This window comes from Varanus komodoensis, unplaced genomic scaffold, assembly GCF_004798865.1.
Source record: "Varanus komodoensis strain SLA01 unplaced genomic scaffold, ASM479886v1 scaffold18_3, whole genome shotgun sequence".
Lineage (NCBI taxonomy): Eukaryota > Metazoa > Chordata > Lepidosauria > Squamata > Varanidae > Varanus > Varanus komodoensis.
In genome coordinates, this window is record NW_025335549.1 from 2,484,679 (window position 1) to 2,500,822 (window position 16,144).

The 16,144-nt window shown below is 45.1% G+C and overlaps 1 protein-coding gene across 7 annotated transcripts in view; it reads left to right on the forward strand.

Annotated features, from left to right (window-relative positions):
• The window catches only part of MTMR1 (myotubularin related protein 1), a 47,521-nt gene extending 31,804 nt beyond the window's left edge, over positions 1 to 15,717 (forward strand). For all 7 annotated transcript variants that reach the window (XM_044427340.1, XM_044427338.1, XM_044427339.1 and 4 more), the window contains 4 exons: positions 355 to 447; positions 4,501 to 4,614; positions 6,549 to 6,725; positions 13,395 to 15,717. In XM_044427340.1, coding sequence (XP_044283275.1) covers positions 355 to 447; positions 4,501 to 4,614; positions 6,549 to 6,725; positions 13,395 to 13,553 — 543 coding nt within the window. In that variant the 3' untranslated portion in view covers positions 13,554 to 15,717. The remainder of the gene's footprint in view (positions 1 to 354; positions 448 to 4,500; positions 4,615 to 6,548; positions 6,726 to 13,394) is intronic.
• Positions 15,718 to 16,144: the final 427 nt, after the last annotated feature.

The following is a 16,144-nucleotide window of genomic DNA, read 5'->3' on the forward strand; positions in this document are numbered from 1 at the left end:
CACTCACCGCTGAGCCTGTGCAGATATATCACAGCGCATTCGAAAGAGTTTGGGTTGTGCCTCCTACAAATTTCTACAACGCTTCTGCCATTTTTTAATTTAAGTCCCATTTTTTAACCCAGCAGGCTCCTGCATGTGCTGGTTTTATTTTATTTCTGTGCCACCCAATAGCTGAAGCTCTTTTGGAAGGGTGCCGTGAGGCTGATTTAGTTCAGGGTAGAGATTTAGTGCTTAATTGTTTGAAGAAACGAGTTTTTATAATGCAGCCCTTCCTTATTCTTGAAAGGTTATTTAAAATCCATACTTTTGAGGAAAAGCTTTGCTCATAGGATTCTTTTTGCTTTGCCCAACTAGCGAGTAGGTCACGGAGACGATCATCATGCTGATGCTGACAGGTCCCCCATCTTCCTTCAGTTCATAGACTGTGTGTGGCAAGTGACAAAGCAGGTAAGAGCAGGTGTATGATGAACGCTTTACTTCTGATCGACAAGGCACTCATATTTCCTTTGCAGAAGTGAAGCACGTTCTGGATTAAATTTTGTATCTATGTAGTTCAGCACAGAGAAAGTAGTTTTCAGAGCTGTTAGACTTTAATATCTTTGGTGTTTTAGAAATGATTGGACACGTCTTTTGTCATCTGGAATATATCCATGCTTGCATTTTGGGAGACTGAGGGTGCAAACCTAAGCATGATTAGATAGCAGAGGCATTAGCTAAGGAATGCTGGGAGTTGTAGGACTTTTGCTAAGCATGAAGACGGTTGCGCTTAAGAAGCATCTGCTGCAAGGTCAGTGTCTATAAATGACTCATGATCCCATGAGCGGAGTTCAGGTCATCAAAAGTCTGCTCCCAGTGTTGGCTAATGGAAGGGGGGGGTTGATTTATTTATTTATTTTTACCGGTCCTCGCGTGTCACCTCTCCAAATCTCCTCTGGGGCTTGTTTTTCTGCTGGAACAGAGGCCCTTTAGGTCCCAGAAGGATTTTTTTTTAAAGATTATTCTTCAACAGAATGTTCTGCAAATATTTTTGCAGTGGCATGATAAAATATCTTTAAGGCAACATGGCAAAATCCAAAGCAAGAAGCAAATGATAAAGGGAAAGGTTTATAGGAATTTCTAATTACTTTGAGTTTACATGGTATGGATAAACTGGATCAAAAATCTACAAGATCAGTTTGACTAGGAAACTGCTGTCGGTAGCCTCCTCGTGATGACCTAGCCAGTTTCCATATCAAAAACATCTAATTCTTACATACCATCTCTGAGATTTGCCTATTCAGGACAATTAATGCAGCGTACTGCACTGTACCCATTGCTGTGGTTTACAGGAGTGGATGCTATCTGAGATTCTCTTGACATTAAACAGCATCATAAAGGTATGCAATTCTCATTTAGCATAATATAAAGGTACCTAATTTTCACTTTGCTCTTGGTGATGCTGTTAATAAATACAACAGATTTCTAACTGGCCTTCGGGATGCTTCACAAGGCAGTACGCAAACAATAAATAAAGCATATTGAAATATTGCATATATAAAATAAACAGTTTGAAAATGCTATATATTAACAGCATACCAAGGCTGACTTGCACCCACTGGGAGTTTCCCCCCATCTGCCCTCAAGCCATTTCCTGCTTTGCTTCATCACCGTTAGGTCCGAGGTGCACCACAGAGCTGCACAAGTTCTACTGCAGGGGTGTGTCACCTGCTTGGGTCACCTCTGTGTTCTGAAGACTGGGCAGGGATGCAACAACACCAGCAGTGGTATGTGCTAGAAAGCCTCCAGTGGCCACCTGGAAATCGGCCAGGTCCAGTCGCTTCCAGGGATGAACTGTCTTAATAGCTTTTCTGCCTTTGCAGAGGGGAAAAGTCGCCATTAGTCTAAATCTCCGTGGGCAATAGTCTGACCATGACAAAGGGACCAACCCATAGTCCCCCACTTTCAGCCACCATCCCCTTGCCTGGCTGGGGAAACCCACTTGAGGGCAGGGCAGGCCCTCCCTGCCGAGGGGCCGGGACAGCCCCAGAGAGGGTGCCCTTGATGTCCCTCAGCACCAGCACTCCAGGGACCGCAGCATCACGGCTGCACTGCTGAACGGCCTGATGCACCAGCAGAGTGCCTAACCTGGCCCAGCACAAGAGGCACATGCTCCAAACTAGTAGCCAGGCAGCCGGGGCGCATGGAGAGAGAGCGCGCGCAGGGAGAGCACATGCTCCCTGACTCTTTGGCCCTCAGATCTGCCCTGCTGCTGAGCTGGACAAACTGCTCCCTGTGAACTCCCCCTCCTTGGTAATGCAGGCCAGATTCACTGCCTCATGCACTATGAAATCAAGGATGAGGGAGGTTTTAACGTGAGCCAACCTGGCCTTTAGAAGCCGTGCCCAGAGAGTGGGCTTAGTTTTCTCTGATTTGGTATTGTTAAACTTTGCATGCATAAGATGTTTAATTTTATCCTGCTTTCTGTAGCATGGCCAATTAAAGATACGTCGGACCTTGCTTCCTCCTAGGAATGGCATGTGGTCTTTGGTTAGAAGAAAAGTATTGAAAATGCTTTAAACATCTGGAAGAACAAAACCCCTTTAGGGACAAGATCCTTAACTCAAAACAGCCTTTTCTTTTCTTTTCTTTTCTTTTCTTTTCTTTTCTTTTCTTTTCTTTTCTTTTCTTTTCTTTTCTTTTCTTTTCTCACTATAAAAGGTTTTAGTTTCCCTCTAGTAAAAGATGGGGAAACAACTTTGCCTGTTGCACATGTGTGCAAAATTTGCATCCAGAAAGAGGTTTGAAGAGGCTACAGGATGGGGAGGGGACTGAAATATTTAGGAAAAATTAGAACATGGTTCATAAGATAGGCTTGTCATGTTTTTTCCGAGAGCACAGTGTCTTAATCTAAGTATCCAGACCATTATGAATGTACCAACCCGCTGTAATAGTATGAAGGAATTACTATTTTTCCCTTGTACTAGTTCTTAGCTACTCTATATTTGCAGCAGTTCAGAGCCTCTTCACAGGGATTACTTTGGAGTTACTTTTAATTTGACCAATGTATTACATGAGCCCCTGCTGAATTAAAATATATTGTATTTATAAAGTTCTCTCCCACTGGTTCACCCCCAGAGAACACCTTTTGGTTTTTACGTTTTTCCGGGTTTCAGGTTGGATGTCAGGAAGTACTTCCTGATGGTTAGGACCCCTAGGATATGGAATGGGCTTCCACAGGAGGAGGTGGAAGCCCCATCAGTGAGGGTGTTCATGGAAAGATTGGGCACCCATATGCTGGACATTGTATGAGCAGAACCGACTTGTGCCAGGGGTCAGACTAGATGGCCGGGGAGGCACCTTCTGTTTCTGTGTTTTTAAGTAGAAAATAACAAAGTGAAAATAGAAAAATACCAGGGGCTTAAACAGCGAAATGAACTCTGACTAACTCTGTTTCTATTTATTTGGTGTCCTGTTGGGATTGATATGATTCTGAAACCCTTAGATTTCAAAATTTTCCCAAAACCCATTTTCCCAACACAAAGGGAATGGGCAACTCACTTGCACAAGCTACTGGGTGAGTTATACTTTTGCCTTTAAAAGAATGGAATTACATTGTCAGAGGTGTAGGGAAAGGACAACAGAAGATCACAAACATAAGTGGACATGGTTGGTGCCACTTTTACCAGCACCTGGCAATTCCCCCACATCCTCAGTTCTAGATGCAGCAGAACTATTGTGGGATAAATGTTTTCCACATATCCGGCTCATATCACAGGGAAGAGTTTTAACGGCTAGCTTACAAAGACTCAGGTTTTGCTCAGTGAAGTCACATCCACATTCCAAAAGTATAACATGGTTTCAAAATGGTTTCAAGCAGCAGTGCAACCAATGAGGCTGAGTTGGGTAAAACACTGCACTGATGACTCTTTGGAGGAATTACAATCCGGAATGATTCAGCCTCTGAAAGAGACTCTTAATTTCCTTTCGGTGAATTCACGAGACTGCAGAAGAGCCTCAGCTGTGCCCCACTGGGCAGTCTCTTCTGCCCCACGAATGAAGGTGGGCAAGTGGGTCTGCGTTTAGCTAGTCTGTCTGGCCCGCTAGCAGGAGGATGGAGGTTGGAAGAAGGCAGCCTTCCAGATCCAATAACTATTTTTATTACTGTTTTTCTTTACCAAACTACTATGTAATTGAGGGAGTCAGGTGAAGTTCTATTATCTCATTTGCAGTGTATATTGCATGGAAAAGTATGACATAATATGTACACGTGCCTGAATTCTGCAATCATAAAAGAATTCTTCTGCTCCTAAGAAATTTGGTATTCCTTTGGTGGCATACTCCCAAACCCCACCCCCTTTCAAAACAGGAAATTTGCCCTGATCTGCTCAGTAGAAGATTCATGTTTTCTGTATGTCTGTGCATACATGTCTGTGTGTGAAAGGTAGAGAATATAAATGGAATGAAAACAAGGTTGTTTGTTTTTCCTTATCAAAAATGCAACAATATATTTTGTTGTTTTAGTTTCCTGCAGCATTTGAATTCAATGAGCTGTTTTTGATCACCATTCTGGATCATCTTTATAGCTGTCTCTTTGGCACCTTTTTATACAACTCTGAACATCAGCGAATAAAAGAGGTAAATCATCTGTGTAATGATTTTATAGGAGGCAAAGGATATTTTGCGGTTATTTTGCCTGTTCTGCAGAGCTGAAAGTATGTAAATGTCACACAGGAATGAATTTTCATATTCCTCTTGATGTGCAAAAATAGGCATCAGATAGCACAAATACCGTTTCTGAATCATTGATGAAAACACATCTCCTCTCTGAAAATCGGTTAGCAATTGTAGCCAAAACTACAAGCCCTGGTTTATGCCAGATGCTGTTTCTTGCTGTGACTTGTTAATGATGTATGTATAATTTGCAAATGAGCCCCATTGGTGCTTGCTGTGGGAGCTATTGACTTTTAGCAAGAAAGTGCAGATTTGACAGAACTTCCTTTCCTCACCCAGGTTTGTATTCATTGACTGATTCTTTGGCTCTGCCCATTCAGAAATCCTCCTTCCCTTGAGCTGGGTGGAAGAAAGGTTCAGGCGCTGCCTCTCCTTCTTTCAGGGCAAACAACGCAGGCACGCACTTGACGTGTGGGTCCCTGGTTTGCTCCCCAGTTAAAGGGCACAGGGGCTAGAAGAAGCTCCGTCAGTCGGAGCTGGGCTCCGTGGACAGAAGGGCCCCAGAAGGTGGCCTTTTACATTCAGTCCAAGGTTTATTTGTAGCCAGGGTCTCCCTGAAGATGCACGAGATGAACGAAGGACACAGATGGTACATTTCAGAAGGCTTGAGTGCAGCATCCGCTGGAATCCCATGACTTCGTGCTCAGCGAGGGCAGGCGGGCAGCGCATGTGAGGCAGGAGCTCGCTCCCCTCGCAGCCCATGAAGAAAAATGTTTATACAAACAGTCCCTTTGTGTTTTTGCTTAAGTGGCTGATCCGACACAGCAAATTGCATGATTGCACCACAAGATGGGGCTGAATTATGCATTCTTACCAAGTCTGTGCCTACGAGACAGCTCCCTCTCATGAATGGATAATCTAATGCAGCTCCCTTTAAAAAAAGAAAGAAAGAAAAAGGAAAGCAATTTAGGAGACAACTGTAGTGGAAACAGATGCCTTATAGCACTGAAGGAGTATAAAATTGCAAGATGAAGCTGATAAGAATTCTGATTCCAAAGCATTGATTTAAGAATGGTTTTATGGTGATGTTGTGTTTTGTCATAGAATTAAAAACGAATAAAGCTCAAACATGAAAAATTAGTTAGAACATAATGCGTAGATGGGCACAGGGAGATTGTAGGAAAGTGTCTGTCTATTTTCTTAAAGTTTTGCTTTTACTGAGCTTTTCTTTGTGGATCATTCTATTTTGTTTCTTTCTCTTTTTACTTGTAATTAATGGTATTCAGTGACACCACTGCTGTACTCCAAGTCCATTATTTCTTTAATATGCTTCAATTTCTATCCCACTTTTAAATTAATTCTCCATGGAGGCAGAAATGCAGCTTTCCAAATTGAAGTTTTTTTTCAGTAGAGTCAAACTTGAAAGCTCTCATCACAGAATTACTGCTTCTTGAATTGTTTAGCGTAGGAACTCAACATATAATTTTCTCAATGGAAAGCTTTTGTAATGGATCGGTCCATTGTCAAATTGTTGGAATTGCATTCCCCCGAGTGCTGAAATTCCATGGAAGTTTATGGATGGGTCCTCAGGGAAGGGAACTGTGGTGGTAGCCCAACAGGCGATTCGTTCATTTTTGTCAGCCTTCACTTTCACGGAAATCTTTGGGTGTTTTGCTCAGCCAGCTCACTGGGAGTTCAAGAGGCAACAGAAAAACCAAGGAGATGAGCCTGGGAACACGCTCCAGCAGGTGCCTGTGGAGCCTCCTATGGTAGACAGGAACTGGCTGCTGTCTCTGATTGCAGAAATGGTTCCTTAAGTGTAGGAAGCCCAAAACTCTGTACTGCTGCGTAGCATTTTTGCAGGTGTGCCTGACAAGATGCTCATGTATCTCCTTCAGGAAACAAGCACAAAGACAGAGTCTCTGTGGTCCTACATCAATAATCACCTTGACGAATTCAGTAACCCTTTCTATGTGAACTATGAAAACCACGTCCTGTATCCAGTTGCCAGCTTAAGCCACCTGGAACTCTGGGTAAACTACTACGTGCGGTGGAATCCTCGAATGCGGCCCCAGGTAGGTGTGTTCATGCTCTCTTGGAAACAGGCTTGCCTACTTTTTCAAAGTTAGGCTTCCACAGCACTGCGTTTTCGTTTCTAACAGTAAGCGAGGAGCGGACATCTTCAGGGCCCTGAGTGCAAGGTGAATCCTCAAAGCTAGGACTAGGAGCTCTGTCCATCCCTTTCATCTCAAGGTGACTCATTACATTCTGGCTGTGGAAGGAAGTGACCTGTATGCCCATCGAAGGGCCGCAAAATGTTGGCTTGCTTCCATAGCGAGTGATTACCATGAGTTGCCACCAATCGCATGCCGCGACCCCAAGTCTTCTGAGACACACAGAAGATCCAGACAGCGCCCAGCACCCGTCTCTCACCTCACCCCAGGCTATGTAAATGGTGGTGGCTTTGCCTGCTTTATCTCCCACGAGTTCAGTGTTGCTTTATTTGAGCTGCGGCTGTGGCTCCCGTCCACTTCCTGTGGCAACGGGACCATTGCCATCTCCCTCCCCGTCCTTTTTCTGGAGCCAAGGCAGTCTGTGCCCGTGCTGTGGATGCTGGAGTCCAAGACCTGGGGACAGTAAAACACCTAGGCTGCCCTGCCCAAGCCACATGCCAGTGCGAAGCCCAGGATCGGCAGTTGCTAGACAAAAGGGCATGTTGAGAATGAGCGAGAGTTCAGCTGCTGGTGCTGGTGGGGCACTGTTCTGCCATCCCCGGCCACTGCTGGAGTAAGAACCCACGTAAGAAGTTGTGGGATAAGATCCAGCTGGGCTAGCACATGCTTAATAGGATTGGATATTTGGGGAATTCCGTTTTCAAAAGGCAGGCGACAAGACCTGAATCATCACCAGCTAGCACTAAACCATTTCACCATTAGGGTTGCTGTTGCTGTGTGGGAAGGAAGTTTTGGACACACATGCTGCATAATCGCCGATCGCCTCGCAGGACCTATTAGAAGGTCTCATTCTGTTGCCAAGCTGGTCTTATCCATTTGTGCTGACGCTTCTTTTTCTTCCCTTTCTGAAAGCAGACTTCCCTTTTACGACTGCTAGTAAAGGCACCGAACCTTCCTCTCCGGAATACCTTAACACCTTCAGTGATTATTTTTCAGCTTTTCTTTCCTAAGGGTGGATTCCTTTAGAAACCAGTCAGTTAAAAACTGTAACATTGCAGGAACCTTATGCTGTTGAGTAGGCAGAGAATTTTCTAAAGGTTTTGATCAGTAGATCTGGATCTTCTGCACACGCTAAAGAGAAAGCGGGTGCCACCATGGCCTGGAATTTGGCCTCACATCCTGCAGAAAGTGCCCTGCACCTGACATAGACTCATTGACATAATTTTTGAATGTTTGGATCACAAGTGTTATGGAGGGATGCAATAAACGGCTTCCACTTGGTAGGGAAGTGCTGCACCTAAAGACGGAAGACAAGGCTGAGTTGCCTCAGTCAGTGGTTGCACCTGCTCCACCTGCTTATTTCTCAGTAGTTATTTCTTATTTCTGGTAAGAACTTGGTGTTTGCTTTTTTACATTGGAAGAAGTAGGGGGTCTTTGCAGGTGCTAAAACAGGTATCTAGAGTGCACAGGTGTCTGTGGGAACCACATCTCCTATCTCTGGTGTAGAACATCACATGAGAATGACATCCATGTATAGCTGCAGCAAATCATCAGCATCTAGCATGTTGCCATGGAAATAAAAAAAGCCCACTTAAAAAACATACAAACAAAACCTGGCAACAGAAATGTATGCAAATATTTTGAAATCAGCCAGTGATGATAATTTGCCAAGCATTCAACAAGTGAACCAGCAAATTGTCCTGAACCTCTCTGACCAGAAGCAAACATTTCAATACATAGATATAAAGCACATCGTTTGCTCGACATGGAACCAGCTGCCTAGAGAGGTGGTGGGCTGTCCCACACTGGAGACATTCAAAAAGAAACTGGAACCATCTGAGTGGGATGGGGTAACTTGGTGTCCTGCAACAGCAGGGGGCTGGACTAGGTGGCCTTGATGGCCCCTTCCAACTCTTCTGTGATTCTATGACATTTTATAAGCCGACGTTTTATCATTCAAACTGCCAAAATGGAATACGGTTTACAGGGAAGGACTGCAATTGGAGGCGCCATGTTTTCTGCATGGGAGTACTTCCGTTTAGAAATTTGGTCACACATGCTGGGGTTGTGCGTGAGATAATCCCCCCCCCCCCCCCAAGTACTTCAGTGGTAAGCTGGGAAGGAAACCCAGCAGTGCCTCTTGGGAAAAGATGCATCCCATGAAAAACACCTACGCTTGGCATGCCTCATGTAGTGCAGTGGAGAAGGGGACCCAGTATTACAACCTGCCTTGAAGTCCCCATCTGCTGAGAGAGGGTTCTGATAGTCATGAAAGTATCCCAGTGAGAGGAATTCTAGTTGCAGCAATTCTCTGTGAGCAGCCGCAGCATCTCGACCCAGAAGGCTTTGGGCCAAGGCATTGTGTGGATGGCAGCTGGAGGGAGCATCTCTGCTTGGGTGTAAGCACCACTTATCTGGGCGCAGGCTCCGTTAAGCATAATTGTAACTACACTTTTGAGTAAACGTGCAGGATTGCCGCTGGGACAGCTCAGGTGGGCCTTGAGCAGCAGCAGCAGCGTGGAAACTGCCGTGACGCTGTCAAAATGCAGAGCTGGTAAAAGAGGCGACCCGTCGCAGTGTGTGCAGTGGCTGGGTGGAGGGCAGTCTGTTTTGTCAGTACTCTTCTGAGTGTAGAGCGAAACAGGTGAGCCTCAAAGCATGTGCAGCACCACAAGTTTCCGGCACCATTTTGCCATTTTACGCCCATTTTCCAGCTTAAAATCATCTGTTTTTTTCACAATCTGAGTGTATACAGCCAGCTTCTTATAGGTTTTATGATCCGAAAACGACAATGTTGCTTTCCTGTCTTCCCAGTCTTGGCAGTAGTTTTTTTCTCCGAAGTTGCTTTGCTTCCTAGGATCCACTGATGCCTTTGTTCCTTCTTTCCTTCTCATATCGTCTCTTCCTTTCAGGCTTCCTAAGCATGTAATTGCTCTGCGGTTATATCTAATTCTGGCACTTTTTGTAGTGGTGCAGTTTGCATTTCTAGGACCTAGCAGAAGCACACTTTGGAAAAATGGGGGTTTTAAAACTTACACAGCTTTCCTCCTTGACATTGCAGGGCATTGTTGCTTCAGTCCATCAGAATATCAGATTTGGAGAGACAGACAAAACCACACATTGGTAGCATGCTTTCATTTTGAGATGTCCAAGGAATGGAGGTGTCCCAGGGCTGCCTTGCCATCCTGGCCTAACAGTTGCTGTTACAGTGCCAAGTAGAGGGACTTGAGAAGCAAGACGCAGGGGTCTGCAGTGACCCTTGATTCTAGGGCCTTTGCTGGTACAGTCTAGTTCCAGCAGCAAAATATATGCGCGTGTGCGCACACACACACACTCACTCACTCACCTTTTACTAGGATGGGGAAAGAAAAGGATTTCTCTCCTTTGTTTAGACTTGAAGGGACAAGTCTAAGCCGCTTCTGTCCGGGATGTACAGCTGGCCTGCAGAATGGCTTTGTAACTTACCAAATTAACCCGAACCTGCAGGCCTGCTTGATTTCCCTCCGCTTGGGACTGAGGGGCTGTACCAGGCAGGCAGGCAGGACATAAAAGGTCGAGGAAAGAGGTGGAGGGGAAACACACACGGTTGGTGGCTGACCAGCCCGTTACGTTCTTGCTTACCTCACCGCCATCTCTGATCCAGCAGCCTGCCAAACCCTTTTCAGCCAGAGGGAAACACAGAGCTGCACGAAAGACCAGGGTGGCTCTGTGACCAGCTCTAACTTTTGGTTGGAGTGAATCCCCACTTGTGTCTCCAGACGCCCAAAGGAAGAGTGGAGCTGGCTGCCAAGCCTTACCCTCTTGCCACACAGTGGCTTCAAGAATGAGGACGAGAGCAGGCTGTAGATCAAGCAGTAGTTTAAAATAGTCATATTATTCTACAGCGGCCTTTCTTCCTAGTTCTAAAACCATTCTTTAAAAGGGGCTATAGAAGAAGAAACGAATTCACCGCTGAACAATTTTCCTCTGAATTGAGCTTGTAAAGGAGAGTGCAAGAATATACAGTCACTTCCATACAATTAAGAGCTGGTGGCACTGTGCGGAGCTATTATATTGCTTTTTATGCCACTCCATGTTGGTGTGTATTTTGTGATTCCGATGCACTTCACTGTGCTGAATGAGCGGAGCAAAGTAGGTGCAGTCTCCTTGGAGATCTTCTTTTACCTGCACTGAAGTAGCCATTGGACCTCTGCAGGTCTGAGGTAGCTTGAGCCGTGGAAAAGCAGCTGTTTTGGCTGCACAGACCCCCTTCTAGGGCTTTTTAATGCTGTCACGCCCATGGCACTGGTGCACAGCTAGCACTTGTGACCCACACGTTCGGCTCTTAGAATTATCTGCCCAGTGGGAGCCATATGTCAGAGCTTTATGAAACACAGAAGTGGAGTTGCTGCGATCGCTAACTCACTGCAAAATGAATGCTTCCACACACAGGTGGGTTGAGTGAGACACAACGGAGAACGCGGCATAATCCGTGGAAATAAACCCACTGCTGCCTTCCATATTAGTTGGTTGCAAGCCGTATGCATCTTTTCCAGACCATGCTCGAAGGATGGGGGGAAATGATGGCACAGGAGAAAGAAGCAGCTGCTCACCTGGGCAGGTGCTGTAGGACTTGGTTCTCTTAGGAACCATCTGCTCAAAGGCTGGGTGCTCCTCCTTGCCTTTGGTGTAAATCCGTCAGGCAATTCTTAAATTTCTAAGAAACGGCTTATTTTGTTGCTGAAGTCTCCTTGAGACAGACATTTCTCATGGTCTTTTAATAGCTAGTAATTAGCAGTTATTTTTCTGTTGTAGTTATTTTTCCATCATCTTTTTTTCCTTCTAAACAAACAAGAAATCTCTTTGCATTTCTTTTAATACATTGGAATGAGCAATACCTTTAGAAGTAAGTTAATTTGCAGAAGTAAAGCAGAAAGATTAATCTTATTGTTTATTGGTGCTAATGACTTTTAATATATTTGAAGCTTAATTAAGTTATTTAGGGAATAACTGTGTGAGTTATTGAGTGGTTGCCTAATCAATGTTACAGCTAGCTTGGGTCACGGATGGCATTTTTCTCTCAAAATGATTGGAGGAGTTAGAAACCTGACCGGAGGGCTTGTCCACCTTTGGGGCAACGGCCCCATATGGAAAAATGAAATCGGGAGCACAGGTGTGCGCCTGCCGCCCTTCCCCGCGGTGAGCTTGTTCAGCTGCAGAGGTGGAACTGTGTATCGCTTGCAAAGTGTTGCCTAGCAGCAGACCATAAGCCGTCCACAGTGACACTGGCATTTCACAAAGGGAGAGAGATGCACCTATTCAGGAATCCAGCATGGCACAGACTGCAGTGAACATAAGCCAGAACTGGTTTGGTTTTCACCCAGGGGGCTTCAAGAGACTGCCTGCAAATGACCCTCTCTCATCCTTTGACCTTCTTCCAGATAGGAAAGGGCTGGCGAAGGAGGAGTTGCGTCTGTTCATCCCTTTTGCAGGCTCCCGCTGTCTGCTGTGCAGGACAGTCGGGCTTAGGACGGTCCAGCTGCAGGGCCCTGCAGGGCAAGTGCTTGCTGTTTGTTCCCAGCTCCCGCTGGGAAGAGCTTCCCAGATACTTTCTTTCTCCCCAAGGGGCTGCACAGAATTTCGCACCAGATTCCTTTGGAAGACAAAGCAATGGAGATTATCCTATCCCTGCAACAATCCGTTTTCTTGCAGAAAGCCCGGGCCACCAAAGTCTTACAGTGTACTAAACCAAGCACACAAATTTGCAGCACGTTTAGAAATCCAGAAACTCACCCAGACCTTATGCCAGGGAATGCCCAACTCCAGCTGCATCTTTTATGCTGTTGCTGCACCTCTTCTCACACTGCTTCCCCTCCTTTTCCTTGATTTGCCTGAAATGATCTAACGTGTATCCCCAAATTGTACAAGATCCACACTTGACTAATATAGCTTGGAGCCAACACTACGTGTTGCCCTTTTTTTTTTTTTTTGCAATATACAAAATTCCTTTGGCTTTTTTGAGTTCTTTTTGATTTACTATATTGAGAAAGGTATTTTCATTTCTCCCACTGTAGCAATGGGAAAACTGAGCACGGAAACACCGGAAGAGCGTACCTTTCCTTTGTCATCCTCTTCTCCTTTCCTTGTAACCCTTTGCCATCTATTTGTTTATGAAGATGTAACTGATGTGGAAGAACCACCAAGAGGCAGCTCAACAGGCAATTGACCTTACCTGTGCCTGTGTCTATATTCTGGGGCAGGGAGGTCCATGTTGCCTTCTCTGCAAGGGCCTTCGGCTCTTAACATTCCCATGGGAATTTGATCTGCCTGGCTCTTAATTTTGATGTCCTTCACTGGTCAATATAGATTAGCTTCTTTGCTGCCTTTTCTCTTCGTTTATTTTGCATTTTCTTGTTGCTTTTACCATGATCTAGAAAATCTGCCCAGTGCACTTTCTGTAATGCAAAGGCAGCGTAAAATTATTGTACTGAGTACCTGATATTTAAGTTGTAGCTTTGCATTTCTTGGGTTGAAAGGTGAATCGGAGCATTTTATACACAGCAAGCAATCACCTGTGTTAATCTCTGATAGGTGCCAATTCACCAGAACCTAAAGGAACTCCTTGCCATCAGAGCTGAGCTCCAGAAGAGAGTGGACGAACTGCAGCGGGAAGCGGCGACACGGTCCATCTCTTCGTCGTCGGACCGGGGCTCCTCTCCCGCAGCCACACCAGTGCACACTTCTGTCTGATGTGAGCCCAAGCTCAAGGTGCAGTTGTGGAGACCTGCCGACTGGCAGAGGTGCCCTTCTCCCGCATGCCCTGGGGCAACATCCTTTCCTCCTGCCGTGTCTCTGGAGGCCAGAACTGCTCCCTCCAGGGAACACGGTGGAGGCGGGTGCTTGCTAGTTTTTTCTAACGTGTCTTTTTGATGTCTAGCGGAATTTACAGTGGGAAAGCTAGCCGTGTCTCAGGCGACCTCCAGCAACGCTGTTGGAAACCAGGTCCACGTAACGGTGCGAACGGCTTGCTGGTCTGGCTCCCAGAGAGATGCCCCAAAGGCCTGGCTGCCACACCTGCAGTGCTCATAATTCCCGAAAGGGGAGCCTCCCGGTTTCCCTGGTACTTAACATGCTTTTCAAAGCCGTAGGAAGTACTATTTCTTGGGACAGATAGAGCTGACCTGATGCACTTTGAAATGATTTAATTTTTTAATACTATAGTCAGTTGTATATTTTGGATAAACATGCCATTAAACAATGAGCAGGATTTGCCAAGCATGAAACAGCCAGTGGTTGTAAAATAATCGTTTTGAAGCCTGGATGACCAAATAATACTTTTCCAACTTTTCTGCAGTTATTGTCCACTTGCCATGTCACTGAGGTATATCAAGGGACTTGTTCAGTTTGCCTTTTCACGTAACTAGACACTGAAATGTGTGAACTGCAGATGCAAGTACTTTATTGTATCTTGTTAAAAATCTGTTTACATGATTTCTTTCTTGTTCTTACTGCATACAAGTCTATGCAAGGCCAAACACTCTTTAAGTAGTGCATATGGACAATATTATTTTCAAACATTTTTCAGACACCAATAAATTGTATTTATGATGGCAGATAAAACTTTTTAGGCAAAACAATCGTAATTGGGTTCCTTGAGACAATAAAGGCCATTGTGTTTTTGTATTAGCTGTTTTATATGTTTTCTTCTAAGCAAGGTTATTTCCTTTCCATTTCCTATAAAACACGGCGATCGCCAACATGGTTACCTCTGGCAGCACACGCTTATGGCAGATCTGGAGCAAGGCAAATCGCAAGCTCCGGGGTCTTCCAGCTTGCCTCTTCCGCACCATGCTGCTGCCTGCTCACTCCCTGGCTCAAAAGCTTGGCAAAACGGTGGGAAAGAGATTGGTAGCTCCATCTCCTATTTGGACTTCATTTGAGATACGTTTGTCAAAAAGGCTAGCCGCCGTTTCTATAAAGCATGTTAGATTCTCCCCCTCCTCCCTTTGATCAGTGCTTACTCTATGCCTACATTAAATTCTGGAATTCAGGACAAGCCTTTAAGTGTGGGTGGCGAGGAACCACCCCGCCCATTGCTCGCTCCTTCACACAGACTGGGCATATGTCTAGAGAGCAGCACAACTAATTCTGTCTGCCTTTTCGTTGCTTGGTCTGCAGTTTCTTCGAGCAGCAGCTCCATCTTGTCTTGTGTGAAATCTCAGGAGCTATTTATGATTCAGCATGGGGATCTTTTCATAGAAAAACATGGAACATCCCACTTGGTGCAGGTCTTGGCATCACATGTTTACTTTTCAAGATTACACACCAATTGTGTTCTAGCGTTTAGAGTACTGGAATGATTGCATGCAAGAGTGTTGCTTAGCCTACATGTACATTCTCTTCTACAAGAGCAGGCAAAACGGTACCCGCAGTTCATACCCTTTTGCAGAAAAAAACACAAACATTTGCACCCATTTAAAAAGTGAAAAAACCCCACATGTGGGCCTGGCCAGAAATATCTCAGGATCGGGCTTGTAACACAGGGAGCCACCTGCGTTTACGATTGCCTCAGGACTGTGCTCTCCAGGCTGATCCAAGTGACCTGCCATTCCATAGGAGGGACTTTTCTTGTTGCTGATGAGGCTAGAATAGCAGCTTGTTAGTGTTGTGCAAATGCACACCCACAGAGCACACACACAATATCGTTGTACAAGCCAGTCTTTCATTTATTGTTTTCCAGTTTGTGGTTCAGCAATCGCGGTTGGATCCCCCTCCCCCATAATTCTTATATGCACTTTAGCAAAATGAGTCTGCCTTTGGACAGCGTAACACACAATTTTCATCTGGGACAGATCATGTCTGTATTACCCAATGGTAGATAACGCATTGTTTAAATAAAAACTTGGTGTATGGACACAATCTACTCTTTAAATTTACTGTCTGGGTTCTCCCGCATTACAGTTTCATCTTCCCTTTTTTTGCCAAAAGTGTATTGCTTTATTTCCCTTTTCTGTACATGAAGTTATGCACTTCTCTTGAATGAAGGCCAATCTGTGCAGAAGCAACTAATCCATTCACCATGAGAATACATAGCAAGTGAGGCCTTCTGTGAGGGGACCCTCAGTGCCACGGCCTTAAGCGCTTTGCCAAAGGAAGATGCAAGCTAAGAGAGGGCAGTATAAACCAAGCTGACTCTTAAGCTATAATGGATCATAATTCCACTATTTTCATAATTTTGCACAATAAAGGAAACTTTCCTTTCCTTTCCTTTCCTTTCCTTTCTTTTCCTTTCCTTTGGCATCTTCTCTTTATTTGCAAGTGTGTGTGTGTATGTGTTTAAA